Source organism: Grus americana, chromosome 19, assembly GCF_028858705.1.
Source record: "Grus americana isolate bGruAme1 chromosome 19, bGruAme1.mat, whole genome shotgun sequence".
In the NCBI taxonomy this organism is placed as follows: domain Eukaryota; kingdom Metazoa; phylum Chordata; class Aves; order Gruiformes; family Gruidae; genus Grus; species Grus americana.
This window is the reverse complement of record NC_072870.1, coordinates 538733-558216: the sequence shown is the minus strand read 5'-3', so window position 1 is coordinate 558216 and position 19484 is coordinate 538733. Positions and strand designations below refer to the sequence as shown.

The following is a 19484-nucleotide window of genomic DNA, read 5'->3' as shown; positions in this document are numbered from 1 at the left end:
GATTGGAGGTCATCTTCCTTCCAGAGGCAAGAAAGAGCAGCCCAGGAGCCACCAGGCAGTGCAGCACCCAGACCCATACAGATGTCCCCTTGCCTTCAGCCCAGGCCCCAGCGCCGCAGGGATGAAGCATGGCCAACTACACAGGCAGCTGCTGCTGCTGAATCCCTGCCTGGTGGGTGTCCGGCTTGCTGCTGTGTCCCACTGCTGCCACAGCAGGACCTCTCAAGGACCCTCTCTGGGCCACAAGGACCAGGTCCAGCAGCACCCTTTGCCCTCTGAGATGTTGGGGATTAGCTGGGGCTAATGAGCAGGGATGGGTGCACCACAAAACCACACCGCTAACTTCATGAGGTTCCCAAAATCAACCCTTTATTGCCTTCTTCCAGTACAACTCACACCACAATCAGCACTACGCGGCAGGCTGGGCGCGCACCCTTCTCCAGCAGCCTGTGAGATGAGCAGCAAGGCAGTGGTGGTCAGCGGGGTCCCCCATACCCGTCGATGGCACATCCCACTGCAAAGCACCCTTCCCAGCATGGCCATGGCACGGGGAGGGTGTCACGCTTGGTGGGTCACCCCCAGCAGCCAGGAGCACGTGGGGACCCTGCCAGGACGCTCACCAAGGCACACAGGTATTTCCCCGGTGCTGCCCCACCATCACCCCTCCACACAGGAGGAGCCGGTTGGGCTCCCAGGTCTCTGCCTGCCAGTGAGAAGCCAGGGCAGCTGCTGTCACAGGACGATGCACCCAGTCCCCTGCGTGTCCCTGACCCAGGAGATCACCAAGGGCTCTGCATTTCTGCCCCCCAAAAAGGCACCCAGGAAAAAGAGAGGCCGGAGATTCCCTGAAAACTTGTCAGTGAAGGTGTAAATGTGGGAGCGGTCGCTCATGTTGTAGAAGGAGATTTCTCCTGCCTCATAGTCCAGGAAGATCCCAATGCGCCGCGGTCTCACACTCAGGGTCAGCGGGGAGACGGGCAAGGTGAGGGCCTCGTAGTTGCCCCCATTTTGCAGCTGCAGCACCCAGTAGCCATTGTTTGGGGAGAACAGGATGTTGCCTTTCCGGCTGGCAGACTCCCGGCACAGGCCCAAGCCCCACTCGGGCTTGTCTCCCACCTGCACCTCCCAGTAGCAGCGGCCAGAGAAGAAGACCTGACTCCCCAACACCACCGGAGCAGTGCTGAACCTCTTGGGGTTCTCGAAGAGGGACAGAAACAGCTTCTTGCCCCCGCGCCGCACGCTCTTGTGGTCCTCGGACAGGGTGAGCTCAGGGTGCGCCGTCTCGGGGTCCAGAGTCACATCCACTGGACAGAGAGGAGTGGAAGGACAGACGGCGTGTCAGGGGTCTGCAGCTGCAGACATGAGCGGGTGTCTGCAACCCAGATGCTGGGCTCTTCCTACCTCCTACATTTATTTGCCTGTGCCCGTAGTTTTGCACAACTCCCAGCTCTCTCCAACAGTGGGGAAGTGCAATACATAAAATCATGCTAACTATAAACCACAGCAAAATATTTGGATGCAGAGCAGGAACAGAATGAGGGCAGCTCCATAGCCCCCGGCGGCACAGCTTCAGAAACAGCCAACAGTGAAAGCAAGAGTTCATGGGCAACACAGAGCCTGAAACTCCTGAGTGACCACCTAGGCTTCAGGGTGACCTCATAACCCATCCAAGAACAGAACCAGCCTGAACTCATCCCTACCAAACTGGGACCAGCTGGACAAAGCTTGATGAAAAAACCTCCCCATGTCCCAGGGTTTGGGGGAGGTAACCAGAGCCCAAATGTGCCAGGAGCTGGCAGAAAAGCAGCAGCCCCCTTACCTTTGAACTTCTTCAGCATGTCCCTCATGCCCAGGCAGTGCTCGGGGATGCTGTAGTTTTCCTTCAGGGTCACAGACACAGACTTGGGGGGCTGGAACTTTACCCCCTCGCACCTGAAAGGAGAATGATACCCTTGGGCTGTATCCAGAGCCCACAGCACAGCCAGTGTCCTGCTTGGGGGGACTTAATGCCTTTCTGTTGGCTGCACAGATGCACCTCAAGGGATTGAGCTTGTCGGCTATGAAGAGCACTAGGGATAACCACTTGATTATCGGCAAACCCAATGGGACCAGAGCTAGACGATGCAGGGAGCGGCAGTGCCGGTCCCTGGGAAGGAAGGAGGAAGGCCAGCCAGGCAGCATGTCCCTTAGGAGGAGACACATCTCACACACCACAAGGCCAGGCAAGACCTCGTTTATGGAGCCCTGGAAGAAGAGGATGGAGTCTCTTCTCCAGCCCCAGCTGGTCTCAGTCCCTCCTTTGTCAGCCCCGGGGCAGGGAGCTGGCATGGAGCAGACGCGAACATCTCAGCCTGGAGGCAACCAGGACAGTAGGAGGAAAGAGCACAGGTACCTACCTGCTCAGGATGCTTTTCAGGTCCTAAAAGGAGAAGAGAAAAAGCATTCTGGGTGTGGGGCTCCAGAGCCTTGTGCCAACCAGCCAGCCTGGCCCCGGCCACCCGCTCAGACGGCAAAGGCACCGGGGCTGGGTTAGTGGGGCTGTGGCATAGCCTGACCTTAAGCAGCCCATCCGCCGGCTGCTGGGTCTTCTCCTTTATCTCCAGGATCAGCTCCTCCAGCAAGCACTTCTGCTCCACCAGCCTGGCCAGGTTTTCATTGATCATCAGCAGAATCCGCTTCTCCTCCTCCTCCAGCTTCTGGAGCAGCAGCTTCTCCTCATCAGCCAGTAGCCGATGCAGCTTCCCGAACTCACTCACAATTCTCTCCCGCTTTTTCTTCACCGTCTCCTTGCGATAAGAAGATACATGGGGTGAAGAGAGGCAGCATTAGACAGACAGCTGAGATGAAGCCAGATGCTCTGGCATCCATGTCTGGCATCTAGCCCTGGGAAACCACCGCATTTTTTTGATAAGTGCATTTATTTAAAAAAACAGCCAGAGGCTAACTGCTGCGCTTTCACCTTGCCTGAGTTCCCACTCGACATCCTCAGTTTACCAGCAGTAGGACTTTGCCCAGGGCATTTCTGCTCAGCTGGACCTCAGATGTCTAATGATGTCTCAGTGTAACACAGGGGACTGGGGGGGCTGCTGGGCTGCAAGGAGATGCTACCAGGTCTTGGGGTAGGGTTTTATTAGATGCGGTACAACTCACCCCTCCAGCTGCATCCAGGCTCAGCTGCTGCTTGGGCAGCCCGGAGGAAATGCTCCATGTCTGGAAAAACCCACCGCAAAGGGAAAGAGGTGGAAGAAGCCCCGGGGCTGGAGAGGGTTGGAAAGGGGGAGCCAGGGAGGACTCCCTGTCTCACTACAGCCCAGGGTGAGGAGCCAGCAACAGGCAGGGTCTACCAGTGCCTTAGGGTGTTTTGCCTGAGCCCTAAAGATTGGCACTTTGCTCGAAACCTGAAGCATCAGGAAAACATGGTTATCTAGGACCATCTCAAAATGCAGAAGATAAACAAAAGGAAACTGAACTGCATTTATTTTTCTGTCCAAGCACATGATTTCTTGGACCTGAGTCACAAAGGCTTGACGAGCCAGGACAGTCACTGCCACTTCCTCACACCGCTTGCATGGGACACTTTTTCCTTTTTACTGAAAATGCGTAACCAGCTGCCGGGCCAGGATGAAGCCAGAGGCAGCTGAGCCACGGCCCTGGAGCCCTGACTCAGGCGGGTGGTGGGAGAGTGACACGGGTCTTTCACAACCTCCATCCCCAGCCCCATCCCAGCCCCAAGGGGGACAGCAGGCACACAGGGCAGCCCAAAAACCCACCACCTGCTCGGACAGGCCGCAACGGGCAGGCAGAGGAGCTGAGAAAGTAACTAGGGGAGTCCAGAGAAACCTGTTTTCCCTGCTAAAGCTGATTAATCACCAGCTCTAGCTCACGGCTGGATAACTCGGTCCAGCAGTTTTGTTTCCTTTTCTGCAGTTACTTTTACTTTCTGGCTACTTTTAATTCCCATCTTCCACCCCGGAGGGACGTGAAACGCAGCTGTTTTGCTGGCATTTACTCTCCCCGGGACTGCCTGGAGTCGGGCAGAGGTGCAATAATTCAGCTTTTCTTTTTCTTAATGAAAACACTTCTAGTTCCTATTGCTGTGGAGCAGAACTCACCATATGGCTCATGTCTGGCTTGTAACTCAAGCACATGTTGTGAAACAAAGGCAAATAAAAAATACCCAGTGTCTCATTTGTTTAACTGGCACACAAGCCCTCGTGATTTCGGGGAAGTTAGCGTGCTGCTCTTTGCAAAGCATTTCTTTGCAAACCTTTTTAATTTCTTATAGAGCCACACATGGTTACTGAGCCTGGCTTCCAGCATTGGTCCTACGTATGACAGCAGGACATGGGGACATGTCTCATCCTGAAGACTATGCCAAATTCATGGCCCCAGACAAGAACATTCAGAGTTGTTTTTTTTTTTAATTGCTGATATCTCTGAAGCTCATTCTTTACGAATTAGGCCAGGCACCTGCCTTGCACTCCTGGGTTTTCATCCTTTCCGCTGACTCACGCTTCTTCACGTCCTCCACTTCCTTCAAAAGGTGTGCCAGGGATTCCTGGAGTTTGACCTGAAAACCAGAAGAAACAGGCTCAGCTTGCAGCAGCACCCGCCAAGCGCTGCAGTTTGGCTGGGCCCCCACTGCCCTGGGACTGATGGTGCCAGCCGGGGAGGATGGTGACCCCGCGCCTGGCAGTGCCAGCCCTGGCACCCGGACCCAGCAGCTGCGCTCTTCACTCCACTTGCACCATTAACCCTCTCTGTGCTCCTCGGGTTTTACCCACATTTTTCTCACTATTTAGGTTTTGGAGAGCAAAGCGACTGCCCCCCACAATGCTAGGGCGCAGAGCAGCTGGTGACGTGCTGCCAGGAGCATTGCTGGGACATGGGGTTTGGGTGCCAGCAGCTCTGCACTGGTCCACTGCGGCGAGATGTCCCCAGGGCAGCACCCACCGCCCCAGCTTCTCCAGGGGGGGATCGTGGAGGGGCAGGGAGCCAGGCTGCTTCCCTGCACCCAGATGGACAGGGGTGAGCCTGGGTGCCTCCACAACGTGGGAGCCGGTGGGTCCAACCTCATCCCTGCAACAAGAGCAGACGGGTGGGTGCCGCTGCCTCTGCCACACCCTCCTCTGCTCTCCCGGGGCTGTTGGGAGAGGGGCGGTGGGGTCCTGGCAGCTGATCCCGCTGGTGCCGGCGAGCCCAGGGTGCATCAGGGCAGGACGGGGACCCCTGGCGCCCCAACCTCCCCTACCTTGTACACCTGTGCGGCCTCCTCAATGGGGTAGACGGTGTGCAGGCGGTGGTGCAGGGACTCCCGGCACACCACGCAGATGGCCTCCTCGTCCTCCTCGCAGAAGAGCTTCAGGCGCTCGTCGTGCTGGGCGCAGAGCGGGGTCCCCGGCCCCAGCTCCGTCCCCGGGCCACTCCGCAGCCCCAGCTGCCGGATGCTCTCCACGATGTTGGCCAGCTGCCTGTTGGGTCGGAAGCCGCTGCGGTGGCAGGAGGCCCGGCACTGCGGGCAGGAGAAGGGCCCGTCGGCCCAGAGCCCCTTCTCCTGGCAGTGCTTGGCGATGCAGCCCCGGCAGAAGTTGTGCCCGCAGTCGACGCTGACGGGCTCGCTCATGTACTCCAGGCAGATGGGGCAGATGGCCTCCTCCTGCAGCCGCTCCAGGGCACCCGCCAGGGCCATGGCGGCCTCTGCGGCCGGGCGGCCTCGCCGGGCGCTTCCTTGCCCCCGGGCTCAACCAGCAACGGCAAGGCTCGCAGGCAGGCGCGGCTGCGGTAGCCTCACGGCAAGGCAGCGCCGGCAGTGCCACGAACGCCCGGAGGAGAAGCCGGCCTCGCTGCCGGGCGGCACCGGCGGCGGCAGCCTCCGTGCCGGCTGGGGGAGGAGCGTGGCGCCGGCCGGGACAGCTGCAGCCAGCGCTAAAGGCTGGGGCTTCCTCCGGCCCCGCGGGTGGAAGTGAAAGGAAAACCCTGCCGGGAGAGCGGGACGAATCAGGAAGCGCCAGAAATAATCCGTGCCCATAGATAACCCCGGGCACCGGGATGGCACAGGACACAGGGTCGTCGCTGGTGTTCACCGAGCTGAGCAGCCCGTGGTTGCAGCGGGAGCCCCGGCGCTGCCTGCCCCGCTGCCTGCTCGCAAGCTGCCTGCAGGTGCTGGCCAAGCTCGGTGACCCCCACGCTTTACCACGTCGCCGCTCACGTCCAACCATCCCCCGTGACACCCACCCACTGCAGAGAGCTGCAAACTTGGGTATCGACCGGCGCAGGGCTCAAGCACAGCCTGGCCAGCAAGGGGTAGGAGGCACAGGCAGCTGCCCAGAGTCTTGCCGGGAGCAGGCAGGATGAGCACCGCTCCACCGTGCTGGGGGGTGTGCAGCACGGAGGGGCCGGGGGGCAGCTGGGGGTGACCCTGCCACTCCACAGACCCATCCAGTGTCAGCCTGGACCCCCTCCCAGCCGCCACTGCCCACCACAACCGCCATGAAGCTTCCCGAGAGCCAGTGGGAGAAGCTGCAGGTTTTGCTCCTTTTTGTTACACAAAATAACTTCAACGCAATCAGTACAAATTAGAATGAAAAGTTTCACTGAAAATACCAAATAAATTAAACATACCTCTGCATAAATTTAAATGAAAGAGCTAAACACTGTATTAAATAGTCTGCCAAATTCACAGGCAATAAGAAAAAAGGGATGTGTCTCAGAGGCGCTCATGAGAGAAGGTCCTCACAGAGGTGATGCTCGGCGGGAGCAGGATGTTGCTCATCCACTGCCTGCCTTGTCCTTTTGGTGATTCACGATGTCCTGGACCCACTTATCATCAGGTTTGACACAGACCATCGTGCCTGCAACTGGTAAATCTGCTAGAGGAAATCCAGGAGAGAGAGGAGAGGAGAGGAGAGGAGAGGAGAGGAGAGGAGAGGAGAGGAGAGGAGAGGAGAGGAGAGGAGAGGAGAGGAGAGGAGAGGAGAGGAGAGGAGAGGAGAGGAGAGGAAGATCACCTGCTCCTTGCCACTGGAGAACCCCCCCAAACCAGAAACCTCTGTAGCTGCAGAACAGCCCCAGGGAAATAAGGGGTGAGGAGGTGGCTGAATGTCACCACAGATGTCATGCTCTATGCTGCTTAAGCCACTTCATCCCCAGCATGCCTACTCCAGCTGGGACACCATGCTGCCCAGGTCCCGCTATCTGGGTCTAGAGGGGAAATGAGGAGATTCTCTGGACCAGCTGAAAGAGAGCTGACTCCAGGCCTGGGGCTCTGTCGTGGTTTAACCCAGCCAGCAGCTAAAACAACCACACAGCTGGTCGCTCACCTGCCCAGTGGGATGGGGGAGAGAATAAAAAAAAAAGTAAAATTCGTGGGTTGACGTAAAAACAGTTTGATAGGACAGAAAAGGAAGATGATGATGATGATGATGATGATGATGATGATAATAATAATAATAATAATAATAACAAAAATAATACAAGAATATACAAAACAAGTGATGAACAGCACAATTGCTCACCACCCACTGACCGATGCCCAGCTAGTTCCTGAGTCGCGGCCCTCCATGGCCAACTCCCCCTAGTTTATATACTACACATGACGTCACATGGTATGCAATATCCCTTTGGCCAGTTTGGGCCTCCCAGCTCCTTGTGCACCTCCTGCAGAAGGCTCACACTTCCTCGCTGGCAGGGCCTGGGAAACTGAAAAGTCCTTGACTTAACTGTAAACACTGCTTAGCAACAACTAAAACATCAGTGTGATATCCACATTATTTTCATACTAAATCCAACCACAGCACTATATCACTTACTAGGAAGAAAATTAACTCTGTCCTAGCTGAAACCAGGACAATATCCACCCCTTATTCCATACCATTTACATCATGCCTAGGTCCCACATTTTTCAATATATTCCAATTAATCATCAACATTTTTCCTGTCTTTTAATATATACACACAGATATAATTCTCTTCGTCTACAGGCCAGCCCTCTGAAATGTCCACTGATTTCAGTTAGTCCATGACTTTGGGCTCCACCTCTCACAACAGTCTTTCAGGGCAGGAGAGGTGGTGTGTGCTGTTGGATAGTTGCATGCTGAAGCCAGTTCTGGTTCCATCACTGCTGCATTTTCCTCAGTTTCATCAAAGTTAATTTTTCATTAATCTGGGTGATTCTTAGTGTAATACCGTTGATACAGCATATAGCAACCACAGTAGTGAAGACATACAGTATTATATAACAATTAACATCATACAATTGAAATCGTTGGCTATTCTCTCCCAAAATCAAATCCCCTTGAGGTACACATCAGACTTCCCCACCCTCCCGCATCACTCACCAAGTGCACCCAGGTCCTTGAGCAAAAGCAATCCCATACATGGCTTTGCTTTTGCCTGAAGCAGGGATAACCCAGACTGTCTTCCCCAGCATATTCCTCATGTGCACTATGGGGACTTTATCTCCTTCTACAGTATGTAAAAGGTTCGATTGGGCACGGCCAGCTCGATTGATAGACCCCCTAGAGTTAACTAACCAGGTGGCCTTTGCTAAATGTGTGTCCGAGGGTCCCACCACCCATTGCTCTCAGGGTAGTTTTTAGCAGTCCATTGTATCATTCAATTTTCCCAGAGGCTGGTGCGTGGTAGGGGATGTGATACACCCACTCAGTGCCATGCTCTTTGGCCCAGGTGTCTATGAAGTTGTTTCAGAAATGAGTCCTGTTGTCTGACTCAATTCCTTCTGGGGTGCCATGTCACCACAAGACTTGCTCTTTAAGGCCCAGGATCGTGTTCTGGGTAGTGGCATGGGGCACAAGATATATTTCCAGCCATCTGGTGGTTGCTTCCACCATTGTAAGTACGTAGCGCTTGCCTTGGTGGGTTTGTGGGGGTGTGATGTAATCAATTTGCCAGGCCTCTCCATATTTATATTTCAGCCATTGTCCTCCATACCACAGAGGCTTTACCTGCTTGGCTTGCTTGATTACAGCGCATGTTTCACATTGATGGATGACCTGTGAGATAGCCACCCCTCAGTCACGAGCCCATCCACATGTTGCATCTCTTCCTTGATGGCCTGAGGTGTCATGGGCCCACCGAGCCATAAACAATTCACCCTTACGCTGCCAGTCCAAATCCACCTGAGCCACTTCAATCTTGGCAGCCTGATCCACCTGCTGGTTGTTCTGATGTTCCTCAGTGGCCCAACTCTTGGGTACGTGGGCATCTACATGACGTACTTTCACAACCAGCTTCTCTAGCCGAGCAGCAATATCTTGCCATAATTCGGCAGCCCAGATGGGTTTGCCTCTGTGCTGCCAGTTGCTCTGCTTCCACTGCTGTAACCACCCCCACAGGGCATTGGCCACCATCCGTGAGTCAGTATAGAGACAGAACATTGGCCACTTTTCTCCTTCAGCAATATCTAAAGCCAGCTGGATACCTCTGCAAACTGACTCGATTCACCTTGTCCTTCAGCAGCTTCTGCAACTCACCGTGTAGGACTCCATACAGCGGCCTTCCACCTCCGATGCTTTCCCATGATGCGACAGGACCCATCAGTGAACAGGGCACATGGCTTCTCAATCTCTGGCAGTTTATTATTCAGTGGGGCTTCTTCAGCACGTGTCACCTCCTCCTCTGGCGACATTCCGAAATCTTTCCCTTCTGGCCAGTCTGTGACCACTTCCAGAATTCCTGGATGATTGGGGTTTCCTATTCGAGCCCGCTGTGTGATCAGTGTGACCCACTTACTCCACGTAGCATCAGTTGCACGATGTGTAGAAGGAGCCCTCTCTTTGACCATCCAGCCCAGCACCAATCACTTCTGAAGTGGCTCCAACCCCTTCATAGGCTGCCAATATCTCCTTTTCCATTGGAGTGTAGCGGGCCTCGGATCCTCTGTATCCCCAACTCCAAAACCCCAGGGGTCGACCTCGAGTCTCCCCTGGTGCTTTCTGCCAGGCTCCAGGTAGGGCCGTTCTCCCCGGCTGCGGTGTACAGCACATTTTTTACATCTGGTCCTGCCCGGACTGGCCCAAGAGCTACGGCATGAACTATTTCTTGTTTAATTTGTTCAAAGTCTTGTCATTGCTCAGAGCCCCATTTGAAATCATTCTTCTGGGTTACATGATAGAGAGGGCTTACAAAGAGACTGTAGTTTGGAATATGTATCCTCCAAAAATCCACAACACTTAAGAAAGCTTGTGTTTCCTTTTTGCTAATTATAGCTGCTATTTTGTTGATCACATCCACTGGGATCTGACCACACTCATCCTGCCACTGTACTCCTAAAAACTGGATCTCCTGTGCAGGTCCCTTGATCTTACTTTGTTTTATGGCAAAACCAGCTTTCAGAAAGATTTGAACTATTTTCTTCCATTTCTCAAAAACTTCTTCTGCTGTGTTGCCCCATAAGATGATGTCATAAATTTATGGCAGGTGCTCCAGGGCTTCACCCTTTCCCAGTGCAGTCTGGATCAGTCCATGGCAAATGGTGGGGCTGGGTTTCCACCCCTGGGGCAGTCGATTCCAGGTGTACTGGATGCCCCTCCAAGTGAAGGCAAACTGTGGCCTGCACTCTGCTGCCAAAGGGATCGAGAAAAATGCATTAGCTATATCAACTGTGGCGTACCACTGTGCTGCCTTTGACTCCAGTTCATACTGAGGTTCCAGCATGTCTAGCACGGCAGCACTCATTGGCGGCGTGACTTCATTCAGGCCACAATAGTCTACCGTCAGCCTCCACTCTCCACTGGACTTCTGCACTGGCCACATGGGACTGTTAAAGGGTGAGTGGGTTCTGCTGATCACTCCCTGACCCTCCAGCTGATGAATCAGCTTATGGATGGGAATCAGGGAGTCTCGGTTGGTGCGGTATTGCCACTGGTGCACCATTGTGGCAGTGATCAGCACTTGTTCTTCTTCAACCCTGAGCAACCCCACCACAGAAGGGTCCTCCGAGAGACCAGGCAAAGTAGACAACGGTTCAGTTTCCTCCACTTCCAAGGCAGCTATTCCAAAAGCCCACCGGTAGCCTTTTGGGTCCTTGAAATACCCTTTCTGGAGGCAGTCTATGCCCAGGATGCATGGAGCCTCTGGCCCAGTCACAATGGGGGCCTTTTCCCACTCATTCCCAGTTAGACTCACTTCAGCCTCCAGTAGAGTCAGCTGTTGGGATCCCCCTGTCACTCCAGAAATATGGATGGGTTCCGCCCCTTCATGGCTCGATGGCATTAGGGTGCACTGTGCATCGGTGTCCACTAGAGCCTTGTACTCCTGTGGATCTGACATGCCAGGCCATCGGATCCACACAGTCCAATAAACCCTATTGTCCCTTTCCTCCACCTGGCTGGAGGCAGGGCCCCTCTGGTCCTGCTCATCATATTCATTACTCATTTCTTGTGAATACAAATCAGAAGTCCCTTTGTTAAGATTGGAAGCCAGACCAGCCCTTCTGCTCTGTCTGGGGAACTGCTCACTGGAAACTGGAGCAGCAATTTTCCTGGAAAAAAACCCTTTTGTGATTGTTTCTCCTTGCAATTCACATACTCTACAGTTGAGGTAGATTTTTCATCTCACTTCCTCATGTCCTCTCTGTGGTCATGCAGATAAAACCACAGGGTGGCCTGAGGTGTGTACTCTCTATATCCTCTCTCTTGACTAGACAAACACTTTCTCCTAATACTTGAGATCCTGGTCCATACAGGTGGGGAGCAGAACATATCCTCTCTGAATTGCTGGAACTCCTGGGACAGTTTCTCAGCTAACATGTCTGGCAGTTTCTCCACAGCCGAGATGCAGGCCCATAGGGAGGAAGAGAGATTTTCTTCCTATTGTTGGTCCCTCTCCATCTTCCCAGTTCCTCAGTGTCATTGAGATGGCGTATGATGATGGTGCGCTCCATACAAACTTCTGCCACATGGATCATGTACATTGGACATGTACATCATCAGGATCTGTGAGTAACTATGTGTTGTTCAGATCATTATAAATCACCTCCAGCACAGCTAATTCCCTCAGGTACTGGATACCTCTTTCCATGGTGGTCCACTTGCCTGGATGACATACAACATCCTCAATGAAGGGATACCTTTCCTTCACACCTGACAGGAGTCGCCTCGAGAGGCTGAGGGCCTGTGTCTTTTTCCCAATCACCTTGTCAGTGCACACTATGGACAGGGATCCCAGCTGCTTGGCCTCCCTACCCTCTAATTCCAGGCTACTGGCCCCATTATCCCAGCATCGGAGCAGCCAGGTAACGATGTGCTCACTTGGACAATGGCTGAAATCCTTTTGCAGATCTCGCAGCTCACTCAGGGACAGGGATTGGGTGGTTACCTCTGGTTCTGCCTCTTTCTCCTGTTCTCGTGACGGCTCTGCTTCGTCATCCTTTACTAAACAAGCTCACTTTCATGTCCATTTCTTTTTCTGTATTGGAGTGACTGATACCAGCATGGGTTGGTTCTCTGTTTCAGCTACACTGCCTGTCACCAGGGTTGGAGTAACCACAGCGGCTGTCACCAGGGTATGGGTAGCCACAGTGCCTATCGCAGGGGTTGGAATAGTGCCTGTCATTTTGTTGTCAAATCCAGAGACCTTCTCTTCCCCTTGAGGGTACTGAATGGTGTTGAATCGCACTCAGTAGGCATGGGCCAGGCCCCAGCACCTTGCAGTGATTTGTGCCTCTCTGGAACTGCCAGCGTGACAGCGTCCTTTTCCCAAATATATTACTAGTTTTTCAGGATTCTGCACTTGCTCAGGGGTAAAGTTCCAGAACACTGGAGGTGCCCACTGCCCTAGGTCCTTGTCCATGCTGTCCAACACGCTGTGCCACTCACAGCTATCCAGCCTCGGGGCAGGTGGTATTCTTACATAGTTGTTTAACCCTAAACAAGACCTGAAACACATTCAGGAGACATAGCAATAGGAGCATGCTGACTGAATAACCCAAGGATATTCAAAATTATCAAGAGCTGTTCTAACTGGCCTGAAGGAGAAGGGGAAAGTGAAGGAACAGAGAAGAGCATCCCCCCTGTCTTCCCCATAGATTGGTTCTCCAAGTAGAAAAGGTAATGAGTGAGATTATTAATAATTTCTGAAAGATGGCTCCTGAGGTACAGAGATGACAGCAATGCCAAGTACAAATTACATATTAGTATCATGATCAGTAACATCATCATCAGTCAATGTTACATAGTACAGCAAAATGATAATCCTGATCCAGCTCCCAGAGGTGATAAACAGCACCACAGGGGATACATACAGCAAGTAAGGATTTACATAACACAACCATGTCGGCAACATGGACGGGAGATCGAGTGCACCCTCAGCAAGTTTGCTGACGACACCAAGCTGTGTGGTGTGGTCGACACGCTGGAGGGAAGGGATGCCATCCAGAGGGACCTTGACAGGCTGGAGAGGTGGGCCCGTGCAAACCGCATGAAGTTCAACAAGGCCAAGTGCAAGGTCCTGCACGTGGGTCAGCGCAATCCCAAGCACGACTATAGGCTGGGCGAGGAATGGATTGAAAGCAGCCCCAAGGAGAAGGACTTGGGGGTATTGATTGATGAGAAGCTCAACATGAGCCGGCAATGTGCGCTTGCAGCCCAGAAAGCCAACCGTGTCCTGGGCTGCATCAAAAGAGGTGTGACCAGCAGGTCAAGGGAGGTGATCCTGCCCCTCTACTCCGCTCTTGTGAGACCCCACCTGGAGTCCTGCATCCAGCTCTGGGGGCCCCAGTACAGGAGAGACATCGAGCTGTTGGGGCGAGTCCAGAGGAGGCCACGAAGCTGATCAGAGGGCTGGAGCACCTCTCCTATGAGGACAGGCTGAGAGAGTTGGGGTTGTTCAGCCTGGAGAAAAGGCGGCTCCAGGGAGATCTAATCACGGCTTACCAGTACCTGAAGGGGCCTACAGGACAGATGGTGAGGGACTGTTCATCAGGAAGTGTAGTGACAGGACAAGGGGGAATGGGTTTAAGCTAAAAGAAGGTAGATTTAGATTAGATATCAGAAAGAAATTCTTTACTGTTAGAGTGCTGAGGTACTGGAACAGGTTGCCCAGAGAGGTTGTGGATGCCCCATCCCTGGAAGTGTTTAAGACCAGGTTGGATGGGGCTTTGGGCAACGTGGTCTAGTGGAGGGTGTCCCTGCCCGCAGCAGGGGGGTTGGAACTAGATGATCTTTAAGGTCCCTTCCAACCCAAACCATTCTATGATTCTATGATTCTAAAAAATAAAACAACATTGTGACCAGCGACTATTAAACAAACATAATGAATGCTTATAATACATTTGCTTTAACATGCTCTGGACAGATCTATTGTTATCTCAACCCTTTGGGCCCCACATTGGGCACTAAAAGGACTGTCATGGTTTAACCTGGCAGGCAGCTAAAACAACCACACAGCCATTCCCTCACCCCCCCAGTGGGATGCAGGAGAGAATCGAAAAAAAAGTAAAACTCATGGGTTGAACTAAAGAAAGTTTAATAGGACAGAAAAGGAAGATATTACTACTACTGGAATATACAAAACAAGTGATGCACATCACAATTGCTCACCACCCACTGACCGATGCCCAGCTAGTTCCCGAGCCGTGGCCCACCCCGGCCAACTCCCCCCAGCTTATATACTGAGCATGATGTCACATGGTATGAAATATCCCTTTGGCCAGTTTGGGTCAGCTGTCCCAGCTGTGTCCCCTGCCAGCTCATTGTGCACCTCCTGCAGAAGGCTCACACCTCCTCGCTGGCAGGGCCTGGGAAACTGAAAAGTCCTTGACTTAATTGTAAACACTGCTTAGCAACAACTAAAATATCAGTGTGTTATCAACATTATTCTCATACTAAATCCAAACACAGCACTATATCACTTACTAGGAAGAAAATTAGCTCTATCCCAGCAGAAACCAGGACAGGCTCCCAAGTGCTCCAGGGCATGATGCACACCATCACCACATTGCAGTAGATTGAACTCTTTGAAAAAGTGAGCCAGACTTGTTAGAAAGTGTGGGCTAGGTGGCATTGCAGGATTTGTTTTACAGAGAGCCTTTTGTTTCACTAAAAAACTGCATGAGCAACACTGAGCCAGGGTGCGACCACATGTGAGTGCCTTGCTGCCGTGGAGGCAGGGAGTCTGTACAAGCCTGGAGAGCGGGCAGCTGAGGAGGGTCTGCCTGCAGAGCCCTGGGACACTCATGCTGCCAGCAGGGCTTTTGGAAAGACACTTCCTTAGGAGGGACAGGCATCTCTCATCACACAGCAAGAAGGCAGCCTCCATTCAGCCCACAACCCATGGTTCCTCTGCAGCCATTGTAGCTTAGTCCCCAGCTTTGCCTTTGCAGCAATGAAGACCTTTGCACATCCCTTTGCTTCTCTGTCTCTCTCCCTGTTGATGGGATTGCTGCCGGCCCAGATCATGCTGAGGGGTTAAACTCCCAGAGCGAGAGTGAATCAAGACAGCCCAAATCAAGGCTGAGGCTTTACTCGCCTGTGGCAGAGAAGGACTCATGGTACCCTGCTCTGAACAGCTGAGGATCTCAGAACTCATCTGGGACCCTGCCTGCTCTACACTCCCCTGATCCAGAGCCCATTCAGATGCTAGGGTGAAACCCTGCCACTCCAGGGCCATGAGGTCCCACCACCAATGTCCTGGGCCGGATCCACTCACAGAGTGGGGCTAGGAAGATGTCAGCCTGCTGCTCGTCCATCCCTTGAGCAGTCAGGAGTTGCTCATCTTGCCTGAAGCATCTAACCTAGCAGGGAGCCCCAGGAGTGTGGCTGTCCCAGGGAGCCGCCAGGAAGGGGCCAGGCGGGCTGCAGCAGGGGCAGCCTGGAAGGAAGGTGTGTGCTGAGCCATGATCCCAAATCCACAGCACCTCTGCACTCCCTCTGCCTCCCCGTTCCAGCTCTTCCTGCGGTGTGTGTCCATCTGTGCTCCCAGGATGTCTGGGGCAGAAACACAGCAGCTCCGCTCCATCCCCATGCCCAATTCAGCCATGCTGCTCCTCCAGCCTAGCCATAAGTGACTCCGATCACCCTGCACCCACGCTTCCCCCACCTCCAGGAGCGCTTGGCACCCTTTTTCCGCAGTTGCTGCTCAGGGATGCTGGGGAAGGTGAGGGTGAAGCTGGGCTCCTGGGCAGGGAGCAGGGTGTATAGGCAGGAGCTGCCCAGACTGTGCAGGCCCCCTCGCACACCCCTGTGCCCATGGGGCTAGCCTGTATGACTGACGGATGTGCTGCCCAAGAAAAGAGACGTGACAGCTTGACGTGCCCAAGATAATAGACCAAGACTGACACCCCTGCCTGAGGCAACAGACAGCAGATTGAGGCTGGGGGTGCTAGAAACAGGCTTGGAGACAGACTGGGAAACCACATGGAGGGATGAGATTGAGATCAGATTGAGACGAGACAAGATGAGACGATCATGATGCACTGATGACCTGCTAACCTAGGTGCCACCAATGTCTACCACTTTCATTCCCCTGCTCCTGACATTTCTACCAGTGCGTTCAGACCCACCATTTGCACACATTCCTTGTTCAGACTGATCTCAACATTCCTGTTACACATCTCCACACAGGGACTAGAATAAAACTGAGAGGAGGAGAACAGGCTGGGGAATGAGCTGGAGACGTCCTTGCTGATGCAGCTTACACCAACACAGCCCAGCTTGGAGCTGCTTTTAGCTGAATGTTCTGGATGTTCTTGCAATATTCAAATATGGGTTTGATGGAAATGTCAAGAGTCATTCTGAAAAATCAATATTTTCTATCAGGAATATAAATGTGCCTAGGCATTTTCAATGAATTCTCTCTCACATCAGGCTGTGTTTCCTGCTTCCATTCATTGCAAAAGAATTCTTGGAGATTTTGACACCTCTGTTATTCCCCCTATTCACTGTTTTCCTCAACTCTGTTCCTTCTTAAAAGAAAGATTTCGTATTTCAGTCTTGGCTGCTCCTTCCTGCCAAGACAAATAATGCAAATCTCTAAATATTTTGATTTCTAAAACCTCCTCCATATCATACATCCTAAATAGTAGCTATTTATGGAGTCTATAAAACCTTTGCCTTATGGTGTGTTTCAGCTTTCGATAGAAACCACACGTGGTATCTTTGGATCCATCACCAGAACAGATTTGGGATGCAGGAGGAAATCTTTTCTTAGCTCTGAAGGCAGCCTGCTCCACCACACCGACTCCTAGGCTGGAGTCATGTCTGGGGGATCACATTATCACAGTGTCCCTGGGAGCTGCCAGAGCACTAATGGGGGAAACTGGTTTTAACTGGGAGGAAATCAGCTGGAAACAGAAAGAGTATGACTAGGGCAAGTCAGTGATTGCAGGGTGGTGCAGCTCCAAGAAAGACAAGCAAGATCTCAGATGAGAAGAGGTATTTTGCAGAGGGATAGAGACTTTCCAGCATGGGAACCAAAGTCTGCAAAATGATGAGTGGCCTAGAAAGAGGGACAAATAGCAATTATTGACTGTCTCTCCCAGAGCAAGAACCATGGACCATCAAATGAAGCTGGCAAAAGCCAGGTTCAAAATGAACAGAAGGAAGCGCTCTTCATACAAGAAGCTCCTTGCCAAGGGACATGGTGACCGCAAGGAAATTTCCATGTGTCTGAGTCGGGGCTTGGATTACAAAGCGATAAGCTCAAGAGGATTTGTAAAATGAGAATGGTTGGAGGCTGGGAGTGCACTCGAGGGAGGCAGCACAAATATTTGCCTTTCTCTTCAAAGGGTCTGTTGTGGCCTCATCTGGAGATATTAAGGCCGGGCTAGGTAGACCCTTAGTCTACATCCTCTGGGACTGTTCATGTTTGATTCCCAGGACAACTGGTCCTACAGGACTGTAAGGTCTATAGAGCAGCTTGTGAAATTGCATTGAAGTCCCTGGACTGAAATTTATATATCAGGATATGCCTCCAGATGAATATTTTTGGTAAATGTCCACAGAGAGACACCAACAGATTCTAAGCACACAGCAAGGCAGAAACATATTGCCACAGTTTGTGCAATTTTCCAAGACAAATTTGGGGTGCCTAGAAAAGCCTCACTTTTGGCCCAAGAGCCTGAAGAGCAGGAGGTGGCTGCCTGCCGTGCCAGGATGTGGCCCTCACAGAAATGTGGTAGTATTTCCAAGGACAGATGCAGGCTGCCTTTGCCAAATCACAGCCACACATACATACTTTTGTTTCCCTGAAGATGCCCTCAGCACTGAGCACCAACCTGCCTGGAGCTGAGCAGGGTTTGCCCAGCAGCTATAGCACCGTGCGACTGTTTTAGCTACAGCAGCTGAGGTTCAGAAAAAACAAAGAGAAAAAATATTTGGATGTTACCTCTGAGACACCCAGGACCTGACACTTTTGACCATTTGGCATTATGTGGTACTTTGTATTTGCAAAATCTGCCTCCTGTTGTCTTCAGCTGGAGATATGCATGATGTCTGCAAGTCAGACCCTGGGATTTCAGGAATCTAGAAAACCAAGACAAAGCTCCACAAGAGCACTGGTGAATGTTGGGTTATGCCCATATCATAAGGGGAAGGCACAGACAGACCAGCTCTCCAGATCTACAGCCCATCCTTCCTGCAGCCCCTGCCTCACTCACTGCCCACGCTCTTCTGCAGCAAGCACAGGGGTCCTACACACAGCCCCCACACCCCGAGTCACACACAGAAAACCTTTTCTCAGTGATCACGTTCTGGCAGCCAAAGGCTGACTCATAACACAGAAGCAAAGCAAGCTTGCCATGTCCTATCTTGGGAGAGACCAGCCTTTCCCACCACCTGCGCCTGGCACAAGCGCCAGTATGAGGTGGTCAACCCCAGGGTTGCGTGTTGGGCTGTGTGGAATGTTCCAGCTGGACCCACTGCCCGTGCAATGGGGAAGCTCTCCAGCAGATGACAAACACTTCCCACCTCCAGGCCCTACTCTGAAGCAGGGTTCTCACCTAGGCAGGCACCCCTGCAGAACCACAGCGCAAGGTTGGGTTCAGGTCCTCTCCAGCTGGAAACCATGCTCAGCTTTGCTTTCAAATTCTTGGACAAGCGGAGGTAGTTGCTGAGGCTTTAGGGCAGAGAACCCACTTGGGGATGTCTTGGGGTTGCATCCCTCCTTGCAAAAGCTGGGCAAGAAGGAGACCTTGCCCAGGACAGTGGTGAGGACCTCTCATGGACCCTCACACCCCTTAGCTAAGCAGTCCTCTCCAAGACACTCTCCCTGTCCCCTTTCAAGCAGCTTGCTCTGCCTCAGCCGCTCTCCCAGGTGGGAGCTGGCCCTCCTGCGCAAGGACTGTCCCTTGCCTTTCCTGCTCCTGCCCCACGAAGCAGCCCAAGGGCTCTCTGACAGCACAAGCAGACAAGGACTCAGCAGCAGCATCTGGTTTGCCCAAAGCATTCAAAAATGGGACCAAAAGATGAAAACCCTTACGCACGCAGGCTCTTCCTTGCACTGTGCTGCCCCAAGTGCTCTTTGCTCTA

At 52.8% G+C, this 19484-nt stretch overlaps 1 protein-coding gene across 1 annotated transcript; it reads right to left on the bottom strand.

Moving 5' to 3' along the window:
• Positions 1–355: 355 nt before the first annotated feature.
• Positions 356–5989, bottom strand: LOC129215300 (E3 ubiquitin-protein ligase TRIM39-like). Its single transcript, XM_054848122.1, has 6 exons — positions 5252–5989; positions 4475–4570; positions 2556–2786; positions 2397–2419; positions 1820–1932; positions 356–1304 (listed from the first exon to the last, which is right to left on the bottom strand). The coding sequence occupies exons 1-6, from the start codon at positions 5687–5689 to the stop codon at positions 733–735; spliced, it is 1473 nt and encodes a 490-aa protein (XP_054704097.1). The 5' UTR covers positions 5690–5989; the 3' UTR covers positions 356–732.
• Between the last annotated feature and the right edge of the window lie 13495 nt (positions 5990–19484).